The following is a 20,291-nucleotide window of genomic DNA, read 5'->3' as shown; positions in this document are numbered from 1 at the left end:
ATCATAACAACAAGATAGCCAAAAAACATCGCAAGTAGCCAAAATATGAAGCACACATTGTGAACAACCAAAGTAAGTGCCAAAGGGAAGACCCATAAGAGCATGTAGTTAAACAAGTTACAATTAACCCTCGTGCTGCCTTCGGGTCACATGACCCAAAGGTTCATAACAAACCATCGTTGTGTTTACCGAATTTTACCCAATACAAAAACAAATTAAAATAATTTTCTTTTAACCTTTGCAATGTGGGGGGTCTGAGACAGCCTAGCTGTTAAAAGAAAATGCTTCACTTTGTCTTTGTATGCGGTAAATCTGTCGCAATACGACGGTGGGTCACAATGACTGATGGGTCAGAATGACCCGAAGATAACACAAGGGTTAAACAACATGAACAGCTATAAGTGCAAGTGTACCTGTGGAAAAAAGCAAGCAACAGTAATAAAACAATATATCACAGCGAGAACAAAAATTTAAATCAGTTACCACAAGAGCAACAAGTCTCTAAGCAAGAGTCATTGTGATGCTTGAGGAAACTAACATCGGGTCAAGCGAACCGTTCCTAAGTACCGTTGTACTCCCGGAACAAGTGCGTCTTGAGCCTTTTCTTGAAGGTGGAGAGACAGTCAGTGTCTCTGATGGAGGTGGGGAGTTGATTCCACCACTGGGGGGCCAGACAGAGATGAGGAGCGGGGTAACATGGGAGCGTCTGGGTAGATTGTAGACCAGGCGGGCCGCCGCGTTCTGAATCCTCTGAAGAGGGCGGGTTGCACATGCTGGGAGACCAGCGAGCAGCGAGTTGCAATAGTCCAACTTGGAGAGGACGAGTGCTTGGACTAGCAGCTGGGTGGAGTGCTCAGACAGGTATCTCCTGATCTTCCGGATGTTGTAGAGGGTGAATCTACACGACCGGGAGACCGCAGCAATGTGGGCCGTGAGGGAGAGCTCGTCGTCCATGGTAACCCCAAGGTTCCTGGCAGAGGATGAAGGGGTCACCGTCGCAGATCCCAGGGTGATTGAGAGATCGTGGGAGATGGAGGGTTTAGCCGGGATGATGAGAAGTTCTGTTTTGGCGAGGTTCAGCTGGAGGTGGTGCTCGGTCATCCAGGCGGAGATGTCTTTGAGGCAGGCCTCAATCCTAGCTGAGATCCCCGGATCGGTCGGGGGGAACGACAGGTACAGCTGCGTGTCGTCAGCGTAGCAGTGTTAGGAGAAGCCATGGGAGGTGATGATTGGTCCAAGTGAGGTGGTGTACAGAGAGAAGAGGAGGGGTCCAAGGACGGAGCCCTGTGGGACACCAGTGGAGAGCTGGCGAGGGCCTGACAGTTTGCCTCCCCAGGAAACCTGGTAGGATCTTCCCGACAGGTAGGATGAGATCCACTGGAGTGCAGTGCCAGTGATGCCCATCTCAGAAAGTCTGGCGAGCAGGATCTGGTGGTTAACCGTATCAAACGCTGCAGAAAGGTCCAGCAGAATGATAACGGATGACCTGGAAGCTGCTCTGGCAGACTGGAGGGCAGTGGTGACTGAAAGTGGTGATTGTGGGGTGTGATTTTGTTGGTTGCAGATGGGTCCGTTTTTTTACAGACATTTTTACAGCTGATATACAGTGACGCACCACATAAATTTGAGTTTAAATACATTATTTAATGTGACATTACGTACTGCAAGTCTTAGGTAAATGACTTAAATGTATGATGTGCTTTTCGATCAGTCCTCCGACACCTTGACACAATACTTGCTGAGTATAACAGCGCAACAGTGCAAACATAGGCAGGGATACAGTAGCAACGCTAGTGCTAAATAAATATTTAGCTGCTCAGCTCCATGACGCCGGGTAAGAAGGGCTTGTGAAACTGCTCACCAAAAGAACGAAGGGGGAACCCACTTGTCTGGCAGATTAAGACTACGATACTAATTCTGAGGACTCGCTGATATCGCTGTCTTACTAGAACGTTGTATCTATGCGTCGTTGCTAACGTGTGCTGACGTTGTGCACACCCAATAAATTCCAAATTTGTAGGTCGCACATGCGCGAGTGCTTGTACAAAATCCTCGCACTGTCTCTAAAACTGGTCGCAAAATGCGACCATTTGGTCACAGTCTGGAGCCCTGGAGTTAGTTGCCAACTCAACATTTTGTTAAAGTTTGCACTAAAAAAGAGAAAGCAATGTGTGCACTAGCTGGATGCTACTACATACTAAAGCTCTTATTGATGTGTCAGTGTTTTTTTTCTCACACTTTTTGTGTGTGAGCGAGCGCTAGTGAGCGAGAGACCAAGAGTGTTCATAATCATGTCCGAGTTTTTATTTTCCATATACAACATATATATATATATGCTTATTTTTTCCCCATGCAAATACTGTAGCCCAGATTATAGACAATACCTCAGCACCCCCACTCAAAATACCTTCCTGCGCACCTGGTTGGCTCCATGACGCCGGTAAGTAGGGCACGTGAGATTGCTCACCAAAAGAACGAAGAGGAACCCACTTGTCTAGCAGATTAAGACATGTTCATAGGTACCTAGCGAAAAGGAACCTAAACTTTCCTAGACTTTTAGCTATGGTACTAATGCTGATGGCTCGCTGATATCGCTGTCTTTCTAGAACGGCGTATCTATGCGTCTTTGCTAACGTGTGCTGACGTGACTGTGTGTCTGTATGTGAAAGAGACACGTGAGTGACCGAGGGAGAGCAGGGAAAGGAAATGCAGCTGAACGAATACGCTGCGTGTTTTAGACCTTGTGTTATCTTCAAGTCATTGTGACCCACCGTCGTATTGCAACATCTTTACCGCATACAAAAACAAAGTGAAGCATTTTCTTTTAACCGTTGGGCTGTCTCAGACCCCCCACATTGCAAAGGTTAAAAGAAAATTATTTGTTTTTGTTTTTGTATTGGGTAAAATTGGGTAAACACAACGATGGTTCGTTATGAACCTTTGGGTCATGTGACCCGAAGGCAGCACAAGGGTTAAAGGGGCGATTGATTGCAAAACCGATTTTACCTTGTCATAGTTGAAAAATGACAGTTTGGTGTGTAAAATGGACATACAGTGAACCTCAAAGTCCATTGAAACCTCTATCTAATCAAAATTTCACTTCTCACTACTATTTTGAAACTGCAACTTGCAAACGCTAGCTTTTGAAACAGTGCAACTTGTGACGTCACAAAATCAACTTTGTCACGCCCCAAAATGTACATTTACCCGCCCTCTGGTTTTCTGGTCCAGGAACATAAACGGAGGTCGCGTAGATCTCCGAGACTTTTGTAGCTAGCTGCACGCTGCTCTGTACTTCCACAGGAATTACAATTAAGAAAGTTAATAAGTTTTCAAGATATTGAAAATGGAGCGCCGTAAATGCAGTGTTCCAGGCTGTACCGGGAATCCTGACACTTTTCACCATCTTCCCAAAGAGCAAGACACTAGACAGGCATGGCTGATGTTTATCTATGGGAATATCCATATTTATTAACGCTGATTTGCAAGGAATGCAAGAACAGCTAAATAGCGAAAACACCTAGACTCTAGGCATTTAAACTAGTTTAGCTTGCTAACGCAAGGGCATAGGTAGAATGTGTGATGATTTAGCCTAGTTTATTGGCAACGTTATTTCATGTTCCTGACTGTGTTTCATTCAACAGAGACACGCATTTCATCCCCTTCACAGAGGCTTGAGAACCCTGTTTATTTATTCATTTTTATGTTTCATTAGGCCTATTTGGATGGAACCGGTAAGGTTGGCTTGTATCTGCATCATTGTATTTATAAGAACGTTAATCATAGTAGGCTAGCCGTTTGTCCCTGTCTTAATGCGATGTTGTGCAAACCAAAACAACGTTTACAAACGTGAATTGATCTTTTGCGGGCATCTGTGGGAGTGGGAGCACTCGATGGTCTCTTCAAAAATCGCCTGATATCCATGGCTAATTAATCCATTTCAAACAGGTAGACTAGCTAATCCACAACGTGTATGTGTGTACTTTGTGGATCCTGATTGGTGTCGCCGCCGCAGCCGCAACGCATTGATTGGAGGGTCACAGACCATACAGCGCAGATGAAATGATTCAGACTACAGCGTTTATATATTAAACAATATGAAATTTAGTCTTTGGTGTTTTAAAATTACACCAAATTTATTTCGGATTATTCCAACGGCAGAATACGAGGCGCAGGGAATTTAGATGTGCGTAAACGCGCATAAACGCTATTTAGAGGTGGATAAACGCAATTTCCGAATTTCGGGAGGTGCGTAAACGGCGTTTACGTGCGTTTACCCCCCACTACATCCCTGATCACGATAGTTTGTTTGCTAAGCTGTAGCGCTAACGTTACCCACCTAAGGCGATCCTGTTTGCTTCGACAACGAACGTAATCCTTTCAAATGATATCTAGTCAATCTGTTGAAAACAGTGTTGTGTAGACACAATAGATGTATTTGTTTTTATTTCAAGTCTCCACCTTCGTTGTTTCAGTGAGCGCTATTGGCTGTTTTGCGTCTTTGCTCCGCAGCTTCACTCGTTGTAAACCAACCAATCAGCGTGCAGCTCATTTATATATTCATGAGCATACCATAAAAGGAGAAAACCTAGCTTTTTTTCCTGGGAAAATTTCACTGGATGTATCAGGGGGCATAGAACAGCACCCGGGCCATTTTCAGCACAACCAATGTTACATACCCTATTTGGAGACCTTAAGGAACAGTGTGAAATACCCCAAAAATCAAGTCAATCACTCCTTTAAATAGCGGAAACAAAATTTTCAAAAGAATAACGAAACGCAATATGTGGCGGCCGGTTTTCATTCTGTGGCGCACCACCACGAATTAGTCTGTGTGGGAAACACTGGCCTCCCCAACTATCAAGATGACCGGGCTGTCAGCGTTCATGGTACCCTCCCTTGATTCTGACTGCCCCGAGCACTAGTGCCACCAAGGGGGTCGAAGTTGAGTTTATGAAAATTGGTCCAACCCACAATTTTTAGGACATACTCAAAAGTCCAAGTGTTTGATTTGAACCCAGATGATGGAAAATGATTTTGTAGAAATAAGTTGCAGACAATATTCTTGGAAAAGTGGATTAAATGAAGTTCCTATGATTTCAACCTACATTTAGACTGTATTAAATATCCAATTACAGTACATGGGTCTATTTTTTAAGATCTAAAATGAATTATTTTCAGTGATGAACAGAAAGCATTGGTCATATGCTGTACTCAGCCATGAAATCCTTATCATTCTCCCCAGTAATTACATAACATCAAGTGCATACACCCACATGTTTCTCCTTCTCTCGTTTTCTCTCTCCCACAAGTGTTCACTCTGGGGAACAATGCCTATGGACAATGTGGGAGGAAGATAGTGGAAGATGAAATCTACAGGTATGTCTGTTCACATATCTGTCACATACCTATTCATATACCATATACCTACACTTACATGTACAAAAACACATCTCCAAGCAGCAGACAATGGCCAGATAATCTTGTGTGTGGAATCTTAAATCTGTCTCTGCTGTTGTCATGCCTCTCTGCTGAGTGTTGAGTCATGCTGTGACTCACACTGTCAGATCAATGGAGGCAGGGCATGGATTACCTTTCCAGGAACTATAGTCCAGCACTCATCAAGCGGTTCTTAGTTTTATAACAAAACATAGATTAATACATTCCTTTGACATCTTAGAACAATATGCACAAATGTTGTTCGTTTTTCAGATTTTATATGAACTAAGAACTGTTGTAATATACCTTTTTTTTGTAAATGGTTGTGTTGTTGGCAGAATGTGGCTGGCAGGCAAGGAGGGAAGAGGTGACCTTTTCTGTAGAGACAGGCCTCCTTCTATGACAAATTGATAACTGTTATCTCTCACATTTTTCTCTCATCTCTCAATCTCTTTCGCTTCTTTCAGTTTGTGTCACTATCTTAATGTCTTGTTGCAGTTGCAGTCACGTCATTCATAAGATGTTGGGGTTTGACAGCACTGTAACCCAGGTGTGTTCATATTATTCTTCGAAGCATACACACTTCAGTGATGCTTTGTTTATTAGAATAGCATTCCCTGAATAAGCATCCCATAAGCATGATTATTTTACCAACACCCAGTGAAAACAGTTTATGTTCCATGTTAGGATTGCATTATATCTGATGGCTGCTAGTTTTATGTCTGTCCTATAGGTTGCTTGTGGGCAGGACCACAGTCTGTTCCTTACTGAGACAGGCAAGGTGTATGCCTGTGGTTGGGGGGCAGATGGACAGACTGGTATGAAAGTGTAACCAGTACACACACATACACATACACACAATCCTGCTGTAAGTTTCAGAATATTATTGCTGCCTGATACAAATACTCTTCATCAGTTTAGCTGTTTGTTGTTTACTTTTTCTATTTTATTACCCACATAATTTTTTTTCAGATATCCAAGTATCTCTAAGTACTATCATCAAAGTTTATTTGGATGAATGACCATACATACACTTTATAATATACAGTGCCCTCCAAAAGTATTGGAACAGTGAGGCCAATTCCTTTATTTTTGCTGTAGACTGAAAACATTTGGGCTTGACATCAAACGATGTGTGAGACCAGAGATCAACATTTCAGCTTTTACTTCCAGGTATTTACATCTGAATCTGATGCACAACTTAGAAAATAGCACTTTTTGTTTGAACCCACCCATTTGTCATGTGAGCAAAAGTATTGGAACATGTGACTGACAGGGGTGTTTTGTTGCCCAGGTGTGTCCAATACATTATTCAATAAATAAATATGGAAATATGAATATGAGCATAGACATTCGTCTATGCTCAGGTTTTGGGTAGGATAGGTTTTGCCAATGCAGACTGTATTCATAGGTGAAAACAACATGAAAACCAGAGAGCTGTCTTTGGGTGAAAAACAAGCAATTGTGAATCTGAGAGAAGATGGAAAATCAATCAGAGGCATTGCACAAACATTGGCCATAGCCAGTACAACCATTTGGAATGTCCTGAAGAAGAAACTACTGGTGCACTAAGTAACACACGTCAAACAGGTAGTCTAGACCAAGGAAAACATCAGCAGGTGATGACAAACATTGTAAGAGCTGTAAAGAAAGACCCTAAAAAAACTGTTAGTGATATCTGCAACAACCTCCGGAGTGAAGGTATCACTATCTACTGTTCGCAGAAGACTTCATGAAAAAAAGTACAATGGCTACACCAGAAGATGCAAACCACTCATTAGTAAGAAGAATAGGAAGGCCAGGCTGGAATTTGCCAGAGTACAGAGATGAACCTCAAAAATTCTGGGACAAAGTGTTATGGACTGATGAGACAAAGATTAACTTTTACCAAAGTGATGGAAAGTAAGTAAGTAAGACTTTATTTATATAGCACATTTCATACAAGAATTGTAGCTCAAGGTGCTTTACATAAAATCTATAAAAACAATAATACAAGTGATAAACAATTCAAACAAAAATAAAAATCCCAATAAGATCTCTGTTCAAGAGAGAAAACAACTTTAAAAGTAGGAAAACCCTTTTGAGATAAAATTACTTAAATGCTTCGGTAAAAAGGTAGGTTTTAAGCTGTCTTTTAAAAATGTCTAGTGTTTGCTTCCCTAATATTTATGGGTAATTTGTTCCATAGTTTTGGGGCGTAATTGACAAAGGCCGAATCACCAATCTTCTGATGACTGCTTCTGGTGACCTCTAATAGGCCTGCATTTGATGATCGCTGTGTTCTAGCTGGTGTGTAGTTTATAAAGGAGTTAGCAATGTAGCTAGGTCCTTGTCCGTGTAGAGCTTTGTATGTGAGGAAAAGGACCTTAAAGTCAATTCTGAAGGTAACAGGGAGCCAGTGTAAAGTAGCTAGGACAGGACTAATGTGTTCTCTCCTTTTAGTTTTGGTTGATAATCTAGCTGCAGAATTTTGAATGAGCTGTAGTCTTTCAGTGGTTTTCTTGGGAAGACCAGTGAAAAGTGCGTTACAGTAGTCCAGCCGGCTGGATATAAAAGCATGAATTAACTTCTCTGCATCATTTTGGTTTATGAATGGTCGTACCTTCGCTATATTCCTGAGGTGAAAGAAAGCTGTTTTGGTCACTTTATTAATGTGAGAGTTGAAATTCAAATCTGAGTCCAGGATTACACAGAGAATCGTCACCTCTGGTTTACGACAGGGGGTTAAGCCTCCAAGATTCTTAATTAGCATCTCTCTTTTGGATTTGGGGCCACATAGTAGGACTTCGGTTTTGTCTTCATTTAATTTAAGAAAGTTATCATTCATCCATTTGTTTATTGCCAACAGGCAGTTGGTAATGGAATTGATGGCCGTTGCATTCAGTGGATATATATATAGTTGTGTGTCATCCGCATAGCTATGGAAATCTATGTTATGTTCTCTGATTATGTCGCCAAGTGGTAACATAAAAAGAGAAAAAAGTAATGGACCTAAGCAGCTTCCTTGAGCAACCCCGTAGCAGTTCTCATGTTTCTTGGACCTATGGTCACCTAAACTAACATAAAACTTCCTTCCTGTGATATATGATTTCAGACAGTTCAATACACTATCCGTGAACCCAATAAGCTTTTCCAGTCTATTGATTAGGATGTCGTGATCAATTGTATCAAATGCTGCACTGAGATCTAACAGGATAAGGATAGAGACTTTATTTGCATCAGAGTTTAGTCTGAGGTCGCTAATTATTTTGGTGAGAGCAGTTTCAGTACTGTGATATTTCCTGAAACCTGACTGCGAGACTTCCAGGATGTTATTTTCTTCAAGAAAAGAATTTAATTGGACTAAAACTATCTTTTCCAGTACTTTACTAATAAATGGAAGGTTTGATATTGGTCTGTAATTTGCAAGTAGACTGTTATCCAATTTGGGTTTCTTTAATAGGGGCTTTACAACAGCTGTTTTGAAGGCATCTGGGAAGATGCCAGTTCTAAGGGATGTGTTTATAATCTCTAGCACTGGACCTGAGACACTATCAAACACTCGCTTAAAGAATGTTGTGGAGTTAGATTCGCTGACAATTTTGGAAAGTTCACTAAGTGTGATACAGGTAAATGTGCTCATGGTTATGTTGCAGAATCTACTGATGTCAGTTTCGACCCCACTATTAATAATACTCGCTCTGATCAAAGTTATTTTGTTCTTGAAGAACAAAGCAAGCTCTTCACATTTAACTGCTGAGGATGGAGGTGGGGCAGGGACAGTGTTTAGCAGCTGGTCAATGGTGGAGAAAAGAACTCTGGAATTTCTGGCATTTTCTGTAATAATGTTGGAGAAATATTCTTTCCTTGCTAGACGGATGGTTTTGTTATAGGTGGTTAGTGTATCTTTGTAGATATTGTAGTGGATAGTGATCTTTGTTTTCCTCCATTTTCTCTCTGCTGCACAGCATTTTCTTTTTGTTTCACAAAAAAAAAAAATTCTCAGCCATGGGGAGGTTCTGCTTGTGCACTTCTTTTTGGTTTTCAAGTGGTGCAACAGAGTCTAACACAGATAATAGTGCATCATTGAGGTTCTCTACCATTTCATTCAGAGAGCAATCATGGTTAGTCGGCTCATATAGAGCAAATTGTTCAGAAAATGTCATCATAGCTGTATCGTCTAAATATCTTCTATGGACTAAGAATTATTTTTTGGTTTTTGTTAGGATAATTTCCACATTAAAAAGTATATAATGATGGTCTGAGAGGGGTAGATCAGTTATTGAAATATTATTGATATTTAGTCCAGTTGTTATCACTAGATCTAGTGTGTTTCCGTGCCGGTGTGTTGGGTCTGTTATGTGTTGAGTTAGATTGAAACTGTCAAGGAGATTTAAGAGCTCAATAGTTCTTGGGTCTGCTTTTTTATTTACTTGGATATTTAAGTCTCCGTTTAAAACTACTTTGTCATATCTAGTGACACATAGTGATAATAGCTCAGAGAATTCTTGTATGAATATTGGCGAGTGCTTGGGTGGCCGATATATAATAACAAAAAGTATTGATTCGGTTTTGAGCTCTATAGCAAGATATTCATATGATGTGAATTCACCTAGCTCAGTGATTTTGAACAACAGTTTAGAGGAGAAAATAGCTGCGACTCCTCCACCTTTTTTTGATGTCCTTGAAACTTGGTGAAAGCTGTAATCAGGCGGACACGCTTCTATCAAAGTTGCTGTTGCCGTGTCATTGTTTAGCCAGGTTTCTGTTAGACAGATGCAGTCTAAGTTGTTTTCTTTGACCAGATCATTAACTAAGAATGTTTTGTTATTTAGTGATCTAACATTTAGAAGGGCCAGTTTCATCTGTGGGGTATTAACAGATAAAACAGGGGTAGATAAATCTGTTGGAAGAATATGGATAGTTCTGTGACTTCTAACACTAGTTTCAGGTTTGTAACCATGCATTTTACCATGTCATTTTCTGTTTGTGATGATGACCGGTATGTCCAATGAAATAGCATGGTGGCTGTCCTAGCGTAGCTTTTCTTTGGGAAAGTCTCTGTCACTGAGCTGTTCCATCACAAGGGAATTCATCTGGGGGGTGCAGATCTGTGCAGGGCCCATGTCCTTGCAGGAGGCTGTTTGAATGTTCTGTTCTGTTCCATGGGAGGTTGTTTGGGATGCGTCAGCTTAGACACAACAGGGATAGGGAGAGAAGCTTGATTTGTGGTCAGGAGCATGTGAAAGGCTAACGTTTGGAGAAAGAAAGGAGCTGCTCATGATCCCAAACATACAATTTCATCTGTGAAACACAGTGGACGTAATGTCATTGCTTGGGCTTGCATGGCTTCTACAATGAGATTGTATGTTTGGGATCATGAGCAGCTCCTTTCTCCAAACTTTAGCCTTTACTCTGCCGCACGTCTGCTCACTCAAACCCGCTCCCATGACCACATCACCCCCGTCCTCCAGAACCTCCACTGGCTCCCCGTCCCACAACGCATTCACTTTAAAATCCTTCTTCTCACTCACAAAGCCCTTCACAACCAGGCCCCCCCGCTACCTCACCGACCTGCTCCACCACCACACTCTCTCCCGCTCCCTCCGAACCTCCTGTCTACCCCACTCAGGACCAAGCACCGAACCTGGGGTGACAGAGCTTTCTCCATTGCCGCTCCCTCCCTCTGGAACTCACTCCCCAAACCCATCAGAGACTGCACCAACCTGTCAACTTTTAAATCATAAGTCAAAACACACCTTTTTAGATCTGCTTTTAATGTGTAATTAGTGGAATGCTGCTTCAGCATTCCAAGTATTGTTCTTTGAATCTTTATTGTTGGAATGCTGAAGTAGCATTCCAAGTATTGTTCTTTGAATCTTTATTCAACTTATTATTTTTCTTCTATTTCTTCCGTGGCACCTTTCAGCGCCTTCAAATCTTCAGCTATTAAAACAGTTCAGCTATCAAAAAATTCAGCAGTTTCAGGCCATGGGTGCTATGACTTTTCAGCTTTGTACCTCTTATGCTTGAATTAATATAAATCAATAATCATAATATTTTTAACATGGGTTTCCAATGGAGTTTTCTTTCAAATCCTCTCAAACTTATTTAAACTTCTTCAACTTCCAAATCCTTCTTATTCCTCAATCTTTGATTGAAGAGTGAGACAAAGTCTGTCTCAAGCCCCATAGAGACTAACGCAAATGTTGGGACAAATTCGTCAGAGAAAGCAACAAGAAAAATATTTTGAAACTGCCGGTAGAGTCGTATTTCTGACCGCACAGAAATATAAAGGACATCTCTAGTTTCGGCAGAGTCTTGGGTCTCGGAAAATATCCTTATTTTTTGGATTGGACGTATAGTTTTGCGTCTAGGTCAACTTGTTTGAGGTGTGGATGCTAGGTAATTGTTCGTTTTTCTCTCTGCCTAGCTCGTTAGCCATCACAGCTGCGCCATCACCGTGGCAACCAAACAAACAAATTCGTCAGAGAAAGCAAAAAGAACAAGATTTTGAAACTGCCGATAGAGTCGTATTTCTGACTGCACAGACATATAAAGAATATCTCTGGTTTAGGCAGGGTCTTGGGTCTCGGAAAATATCCGTATTTTTGGGATTGGATGTACAGTTTTCTCGGTTAACTTGTGTGAGGTGTGGATTCTAGCTACATTTCTGTTATTCTCTCGTATAATCGAGCTAGCGCGATGGCTCTCCATAACTAAAAACGGTTCGACTTTTTTTCCACAATCGACCAAATTGGCCAAACAAGGTATGTACATTGAGCTTAAAGTGTACATAATCTAGCTAGATCGTTTTTATTTTAGCAAGTTTCACAGAAATCTGCAAAAATCGAGGCTCAAGACTGTTTAATCCTATGAACAAACGCTTCGTAACTAGAAAGTTTTTACTTTTAATTGACGATATTGAACACAGATGTTAAGTAAATTGTCTTTACTCTAAATATCTTCTCCGTCTTCAATTTGAAGCAGTAAATCTAACACAGTAGGAATTCTCCCACGAAATCCGCTCGCTCTGCTTTGACTAACAAATATGTTCTCAGTCCACCATACATTAGACGAGTTAATTTTCGAGCACTTTCGATACAGGCCATGTTAGAGTTGAATTGTGTGGGCAATGTAGAACAGCAGACAGATTTGAAATATGATCTTTTGTTATGGCCATTCTGGTGACACTACGACTGTCATCATACGGCTAAACCAGGTCACATAGCTAGCTACGTTTTTCCAGACATGATATTCGTTACCTAGCTAAAAACAAATGCTTCGTAACTAAACTTAGTATTTACTTTTTATTGGCGATATTGACAGCAGAGGTTAAGGAACTTGTCTTTAATCAAAAGATGGTCTCCGTTTTCAATTTGAAGCAGTAGATATGGCTTACTGTAGAAAGTCTCCCATTGCATCCTCTCTCTAGCTTAGCTTCGGCTACAGATGGAGGACAATCACTATGCATGCATTATTCACGCCTACGGTGTTAATACAGTCTGTAAAAATACAACTTTGACACACTTGCAAGATGATCCGCTGGTTAGATCTTATTTACTACCCACAATAGTTCAACTTTTTTTGCAGCAGCATTTTAATCAGTTAGCTCCAGGTCCTCTCTAAAATACATTTCAGACCAATTTGAAACCTAAGCAAATGACTTTCTACTAAAATTGTCAAATTCTTCTGAATTATTTCTCTTTTTGCATTGTTCTTCTCTTTTCTGTAGTTTTATGCCTTCGTCCAGCTCCTGCCCCTTTCAAAAATACCTTTCGGGCGCTTTGAAGCTTCAGCTTATAACTTTCTACTAAATTTTCACTATTTTCAGCTTTATTAGCATGGTCAGCTATCCCCATTCAGGTTTTCGGCATTCTCACTGCTGTTTCGCAGGAACAGCCTTTTTGTTGGAATGCTGCTTCAGCATTCCAAGTATTGTTCTTTGAATCTTTATTCAACTTCTTCTATTTCTTCCAAGACACCTTTCAGCACCTAGAATAGTCTTCAGCTATTAAAACCGTTCAGCTATCAAAAAATTCAGCAGTTTCAGGCCATGGGTGCTATGACTTTTCAGCTTTGTACCTCTTATGCTTGAATTAATATAAATCAATAATCATAATATTTTTAACATGGGTTCCCATTGGAGTTTTCTTTCAAATCCTCTCAAACTTCTTTAAACTTCTTCAACTTCCAAATCCTTCTTCTTCCTCAATCTTTCAGCTAGAGCCACCATTTAAACTTTAAAATGTTGACAAAACCCTCAACTTACTCAGCTTTTTGATATCTATTCAGCTATTTTCAATATCACTGATTGTTTCATGACGTTTTCAAGCCGTTTCTGAGATTTACATGGGTGTGTACGTGAAACCCTAGAGTGCAGACTGAAACGCTTAGAGTGGAGGGCAGCTTCGGATGTCGTTGAAAAAATATTTCTAGTTTGCCAGCATTGCCACAATTTTCGCTCTTCATGCTTCATTTTTGGATCAATAGATAGCTAATTTCGTGCTGGTCGTAGACAGTTGTCTGTTGAATCCAACAGACGTACACATTTGTTCAGAGCCCCACGAAAGCGAGACAAATTCCAACTCTCGCCCCATAGAGACCAATGCAAATCTGGTGACAAAATCGTCAGAGAAAGCAAAAAGAACAAGATTTTGAAACTGCCGGTAGAGTCTTATTTCTGACCGCACAGAAATATAAAGAATATCTCTGGTTTCGGCAGAGTCTTGGGTCTCGGAAAATATCCTTATTTTTTGGATTGGACGTATAGTTTTGCGTCTAGGTTAACTTGTTTGAGGTGTGGATTCTAGCTACATTAGTTATTCTCTCTGCCCAGCTCATTAGCGATCACAGCTGCTCCATCGCCGTGGCAACCAAACAAACACGCACCAGGAAAGCAGAAGGAACACGTTTTTGAAACTGCAGGTAGAGTCGTATTTCTGACTGCACAGACATATAAAGAATATCTCTGGTTTCGGCAGAGTCTTGGGTCTCGGAAAATATCCTTATATTTTGGATTGGACGTACAGTTTTGCGTCTAGGTTAACTTGTTTGAGGTGTGGATTCTAGCTACATTTCTCTTATTCTCTGCCCTCAGCGCGTTAGCAATCATAGCTGCACCATCACCGTAACGACAGACACGCACCACTCAGTCTCTCACACAGGTGATTGGTACGTTTACTTGACCATGAGAAACCCGATTACTCCGTTTACATGTGTAATTAGTTATGCGATTTCTCAATAAACGCGTCTACATGATTCTTTTTTATTAATCGTTGTATGCTCCACGGACAAAACTTGCACCATCATCCTTCTGCAACAGTGTCGCCGTGTCTTCCTGTATCGGCTCTACTGCTGTATGTTTCATTCCATCAACACATTGAATCCTACTAAGAAAGCCGAGTAAACGCACTCAATGCACACATCTGCTACTGCTATTACTATCCCAACTATAATTTCAGCTGTTAAGACTATAATATTATTTTTATGACTAGCTAGCCTAGGCCTACTTCTTCTTCTGTTTAACAGTTCAGCTTTCAGCTTCTCCCGCATTGTATTTCAGCTCTTAGCGTTGTTAGATGATGCAGTTCAGTTTCCAAACTGCCTCTTTTGTTTGACTCACACGTTTTTGACATTCATTTCAACTTGCGGGTATTTTCTAATTTCTGTATTTTCTGCAATTTAAGAAAAATAATTTCATCTTTCAGCATTCCAACGCATTTTCAGCAGGAAATGCCTTTCTAGTTATTATATCAACTTCTTAGTTCTTCCGCCGTTTTCTGGCCTTTAACTAGTCCTGCATACTTTCACCGATTCCTACAATTTTTGTATCAAAACGTTCAGCTCCTTCAGGAGATATTGGCTATGACTTTTGGTATTTTTCAGTTTTATACTTTTTAAGACATTAAGGTTTTAGTGCATATTATTCTCCCATTAAAAGTAATGGTAAATCCTTTCAAATCATTTAAAAGCTTCCTCCTCTTTCAAACGTAACTACTTCAGCATACTTTCAGCTAGAGACACCATTCAACCTTTAAAATGTTCACAAGACATTCAACTATTCCCAAATGATTCAGCTTTTTCAAATATTCAGCCAATTTTGAATTATGACAGTTTGAAATACATTAAAATGTTTGCTCCTTCTCGAATTTTATGAATGAGCAGCAAGCAGAGTGGCACACTGCTGCCTGCTCTTTTTCTGATATTCAACTAAATTGTCAAACAAGTTCCTCTAACTTTCATATAGTTTAACTTACAGAAACAAGTTATACCTTAACATGTAGAAAATCTTTCCTCTTTCAGCCAATGTAACTTCTAAAGAGCTCACATTTACAGATTTTCAGCTATGAGCCTTGAAGCGAGAGCAGCTTTTCAAATTCTCTCACTAACTTCAATGGAGAGGTGGGTAAAATCCGTCAGAGAAAGCAAGAAGGAAGACGATTTAGAAACTGCCGGTAGAGACATATTTCTGACCGCACAGACATATAAAGGACATCTCTAGTTTCGGCAGAGTCTTGGGTCTCGGAAAATATCCTTATATTTTGGATTGGACGTACAGTTTTGCGTCTAGGTTAACTTGTTTGAGGTGTGGATTCTAGCTACATTTCTCTTATTCTCTGCCCTCAGCGCGTTAGCAATCATAGCTGCACCATCACCGTAACGACAGACACGCACCACTCAGTCTCTCACACAGGTGATTGGTACGTTTACTTGACCATGAGAAACCCGATTACTCCGTTTACATGTGTAATTATATTACCCAGGGGTTAAGAAATAATGTCACTTTAACTGTTTTCAAAAACCATTGGTTAATTGACATAAAATAAGGCCTTAGAAAACTAAGCAGAGCGTCTTGACAAGTTACAATCAATTATGGCGTATCCGTTATTTGACAACCCTGTGGATGAAGGTGCTCAGATTATACAAAGAGCGTTTATCCCACCAGCCCCAAGGGTCTTCAGAGACAGAAGTAGCCTAATGCTTCCCTGACCAGTATATGTGGAATAGGTATAGGTTCAGCAGGCCCAGCATAGTTTATCTTGATAGATTTTACTGTCATTCTTAAAAAATATATACATATAAAAACACTTTAGCAACTCTTAAGGATGGCAATGAACACATAAGAGCAGCCTACCATCCTTCGTAGAAAGTAGTAGAAAGGAGAATAGTAGACTGCAGTCTATGTAAGTAGGCCTAGACTATGTGGTCTACTGGAATCACACACAAGGAAGCAAACACTGTAGCCAAGCCTTGACCACTGTTCAGTCTGTCTGCATCTCTGTGTCTTTGCATGTGGGACATTTTCGAACAGGGTTGGTGACTTAAAAAGGTTTAGCAAAGGCAACTAGGCCAGGAAATATGAAGGGTATACCTTGCTCCAAAGCAGTACCTGAATTTTATAATCAGTTTTCCATGTCATCTTGAAACACAAAGAATCAAGGAGACTTTTTATTCAATTGTATAAAGCATTTTCATTGTTTAAAGTAGCCTATATGTGACTGTCCTATCACCTATATGTGACAGCTGTTGACAAGCCTCTATATTACTTCATCCTCTCTTTCTGGCTTCCCCAATATTATAGGTTCAATATACTGTCCCCATGGGTGTATCCAGGCCCACTGGAAGACTCAGGGGGTGACTGCCTGGTGCCCCCAGCCCAGGGTTGAAAAAAGTGTTTCTAAAATGCCCTCGAGAGTGGCAAAAATGAGACCAAGTGCCCTGTGTCTGCCATTCACATTGTGAAATATGCTTGAGTGCTCAGGGTGCCCCTTAACGCAATAAATGATAGTGTGCCCTCTATATATTTCAAAACATGTCTTAATGAGTTCCTATATAGTAGAGAAAATGTGATGCAGTACCCTATAAGGTGCTGTTACAATGGTCTATATTTGACTGTTCCCGTGCTCTTACTTCCAATGGAAAAGGGTGCTGTTATGAAGTGCCCTTCATGCTGCCCCTACATGAAAGTGTCCCAAATGGTGCCCTTTCCATAGAAGACGATTAGATGCTGGGCCCAACAGTCTCCCCTACAATGTTCCCACTAGGGCATGCTTTCCCAAAGTGAGCCTGTGACGACACTTGGGGTGTCATCCCATTCCCATTGTTACACTGGTGAGAGCCCATGTTGTGCAGTAGCAGCCCTTTAAATGTTTCCGCCCCTGCCCTTCAAACAGCCACAGTCTGCCACTGTCCAAGCCCCCTCTGGATCTGTGGAGGCAGACTATGTTAATTGGAAATCTGGAAATCTGGGGCAGCTGTCCATACACTGTCAGCCAGGAAAGTAATAATTGGATTTGGATTAAATATGCACGCGTAATATAATAATTATATATTCTTAGTCATGCTGAGCAATTTTAAATGACTGTTCTGCCAAGCAAAGTGTGCTACAGTTTGGGTCACCTTCTAATATGAACGTTTGTGCTGGATCTGTGCAATAATACTTATTTCAGTGAATCTCCAATTTAGTCATGGTTATCTTTCCCTTTTATCTTAAAGCTCAGCATTTAGCCTATCAGTTAATAAATGTGTGTGGCAACGTTATTTTGAAGTAATTTATTAATTTTGTTCAAGATGTGAAGACAAAAACATTATTAGCCCACATCAAGTGCAATTAACCATGGCCTTCTTCAGTGTTTTGAATCGTGGCAGCAATTAAGGCTATTATTCTCAATCTCCTGTTGAGAATATTGAGCAATAGGCTACTGTCAGAACGATTTCAGACAGCTCATCAAATTACACTAATTATCTAACTGCATATAGTTATGTTAAGTAGATGGCCTACAATTTCCGCATTTTAACTGTCGTAATGGTTTGACAAAAATCTCCCTTTCCGTGTTAATTGCGGCAACATTGCCCTTTTTACATTTACATTTATTCATTTAGCAGACGCTTTTATCCAAAGCGACTTCCAAGAGAGAGCTTTACAAAGTGCATAGGTCACTGATCATAACAACAAGATAGCCAAAAAACATCGCGAGTAGCCAAAACATGAAGCACACATTGTGAACAACCAAAGTAAGTGCCAAAGGGAAGAACCATAAGAGCATGTAGTTAAACAAGTTACAATTAAACAACATGAACCTAAGTGCAAGTGTACCTGTGGGAAAAAAAAGCAAGCAACAGTAATAAAAACCATATATCACAGCGAGAACAAAAATTTAAAACAGTTACCACTAACCACAAGAGCAACAAGTCTCTAAGCAAGAGTCATTGTGATCCTTGAGGAAACTAACATCGGGTCAAGCGAACCATTCCTAAGTACCGTTGTACTCCCGGAACAAGTGCGTCTTGAGCCTTTTCTTGAAGGTGGAGAGACAGTCAGTATCTCTGATGGAGGTGGGGAGTTGATTCCACCACTGGGGGGCCAGACAGGAGAAGAGCTTGTGTTGGGACCGGGCGGTCTTGAGCGGTGGGACCACCAGGCGGTTGTCTGAAGAAGACCGTAGGTGATGGGTGGGGGTGTAAGGCTGCAGGAGAGACTTGATGTAGACGGGTGCAGTCCCGTTCACTGCTCGGAAGGTCAATACCAGGGTCTTGAATCTGATACGGGCCATGATAGGTAGCCAGTGGAGAGAGACGAGGAGCGGGGTAACATGGGAGCGTCTGGGTAGATTGTAGACCAGACGGGCCGCTGCATTCTGAATCTTCTGAAGCGGGCGGGTTGCACATGCTGGGAGACCAGCGAGCAGCGAGTTGCAATAGTCCAACTTGGAGAGGACAAGTGCTTGGACTAGCAGCTGGGTGGAGTGCTCAGACAAGTATCTCCTGATCTTCCGGATGTTGTAGAGGGTGAATCTACACGACCGGGAGACCGCAGCAATGTGGGCCGTGAGGGAGAGCTCGTCGTCCATGGTAACCCCAAGGTTCCTGGCAGAGGATGAAGGGGTCACCGTCGCAGATCCCAGGGTGATTGAGAGATCGTGGGAGATGGAGGGTTTAGCCGGGATGATGAGAAGTTCTGTTTTGGCGAGGTTCAGCTGGAGGTGGTGCTTGGTCATCCAGGCGGAGATGTCTGTGAGGCAGGCCTCAATCCTAGCTGAGATCCCCGGATCGGTCGGGGGGAACGACAGGTACAGCTGCATGTCGTCAGCGTAGCAGTGGTAGGAGAAGCCATGGGAGGTGATGATTGGTCCAAGTGAGGTGGTGTACAGAGAGAAGAGGAGGGGTCCAAGGACGGAGCCCTGTGGGACACCAGTGGAGAGCTGGCGAGGGCCTGACAGTTTGCCTCCCCAGGAAACCTGGTAGGATCTTCCCGACAGGTAGGATGAGATCCACTGGTGTGCAGTGCCAGTGATGCCCATCTCAGAAAGTCTGGCGAGCAGGATCTGGTGGTTAACCGTGTCAAACGCTGCAGAAAGGTCCAGCAGAATGATGACAGATGACCTGGAAGCCGCTCTGGCAGACTGGAGGGCAGTGGTGACTGAAAGGAGGGCAGTCTCTGTGGAGTGGCCAGTCTTGAAGCCCGATTGGTTGGGATCAAGCAGGTTGTTCTGAGAGAGAAAGTTAGACAGTTGGTTAGATACAGCACGTTCAATTGTTTTTGAAAGGAAGGGTAACAGTGATACCGGTCTGTAGTTCTGGAGGACGGCAGGGTTAAGGGAGGGTTTTTTAAGTAGAGGGGTAACTCTAGCCTGTTTGAAGGCAGAGGGGAAGGTGCCAGAGGTAAGAGAGGAGTTTAGGACATGGAGAAGAAAAGTTATGATGGAGGGGGAGATGGTTTGAAAGAGAGGTGAGGGGATAGGATCAAGGGGACAGGAGGTGGGGCGATGAGAGAGAATGAGGTCAGAGATCTCTGCCTCAGACAGAGGAGAAAAAGAGTTTAGACATTTAGTTGGGTCAGTCATGGAGGGTGAGAGGGTAGGAAAGGTGGG

The 20,291-nt window shown here is 41.7% G+C and overlaps 1 protein-coding gene across 2 annotated transcripts in view; it reads left to right on the top strand.

The window, feature by feature from the left end:
* Positions 1 to 20,291, top strand: part of rcc1l (RCC1 like) — a 43,471-nt gene that overhangs the window by 17,668 nt on the left and 5,512 nt on the right. Inside the window, exons 4-6 of one of the 2 annotated variants that reach the window (XM_067257789.1) lie at positions 5,313 to 5,379; positions 5,938 to 5,989; positions 6,173 to 6,257. The exons of the other annotated variant lie outside the window; for it this stretch is intronic. Of the exons in view, the coding sequence (XP_067113890.1) occupies positions 5,313 to 5,379; positions 5,938 to 5,989; positions 6,173 to 6,257 (204 nt within the window). The remainder of the gene's footprint in view (positions 1 to 5,312; positions 5,380 to 5,937; positions 5,990 to 6,172; positions 6,258 to 20,291) is intronic. 2 annotated transcript variants of the gene reach the window in all.

This window comes from Osmerus mordax, chromosome 19, assembly GCF_038355195.1.
Source record: "Osmerus mordax isolate fOsmMor3 chromosome 19, fOsmMor3.pri, whole genome shotgun sequence".
Lineage (NCBI taxonomy): Eukaryota > Metazoa > Chordata > Actinopteri > Osmeriformes > Osmeridae > Osmerus > Osmerus mordax.
This window is presented reverse-complemented; position numbering and strand designations above follow the sequence as displayed.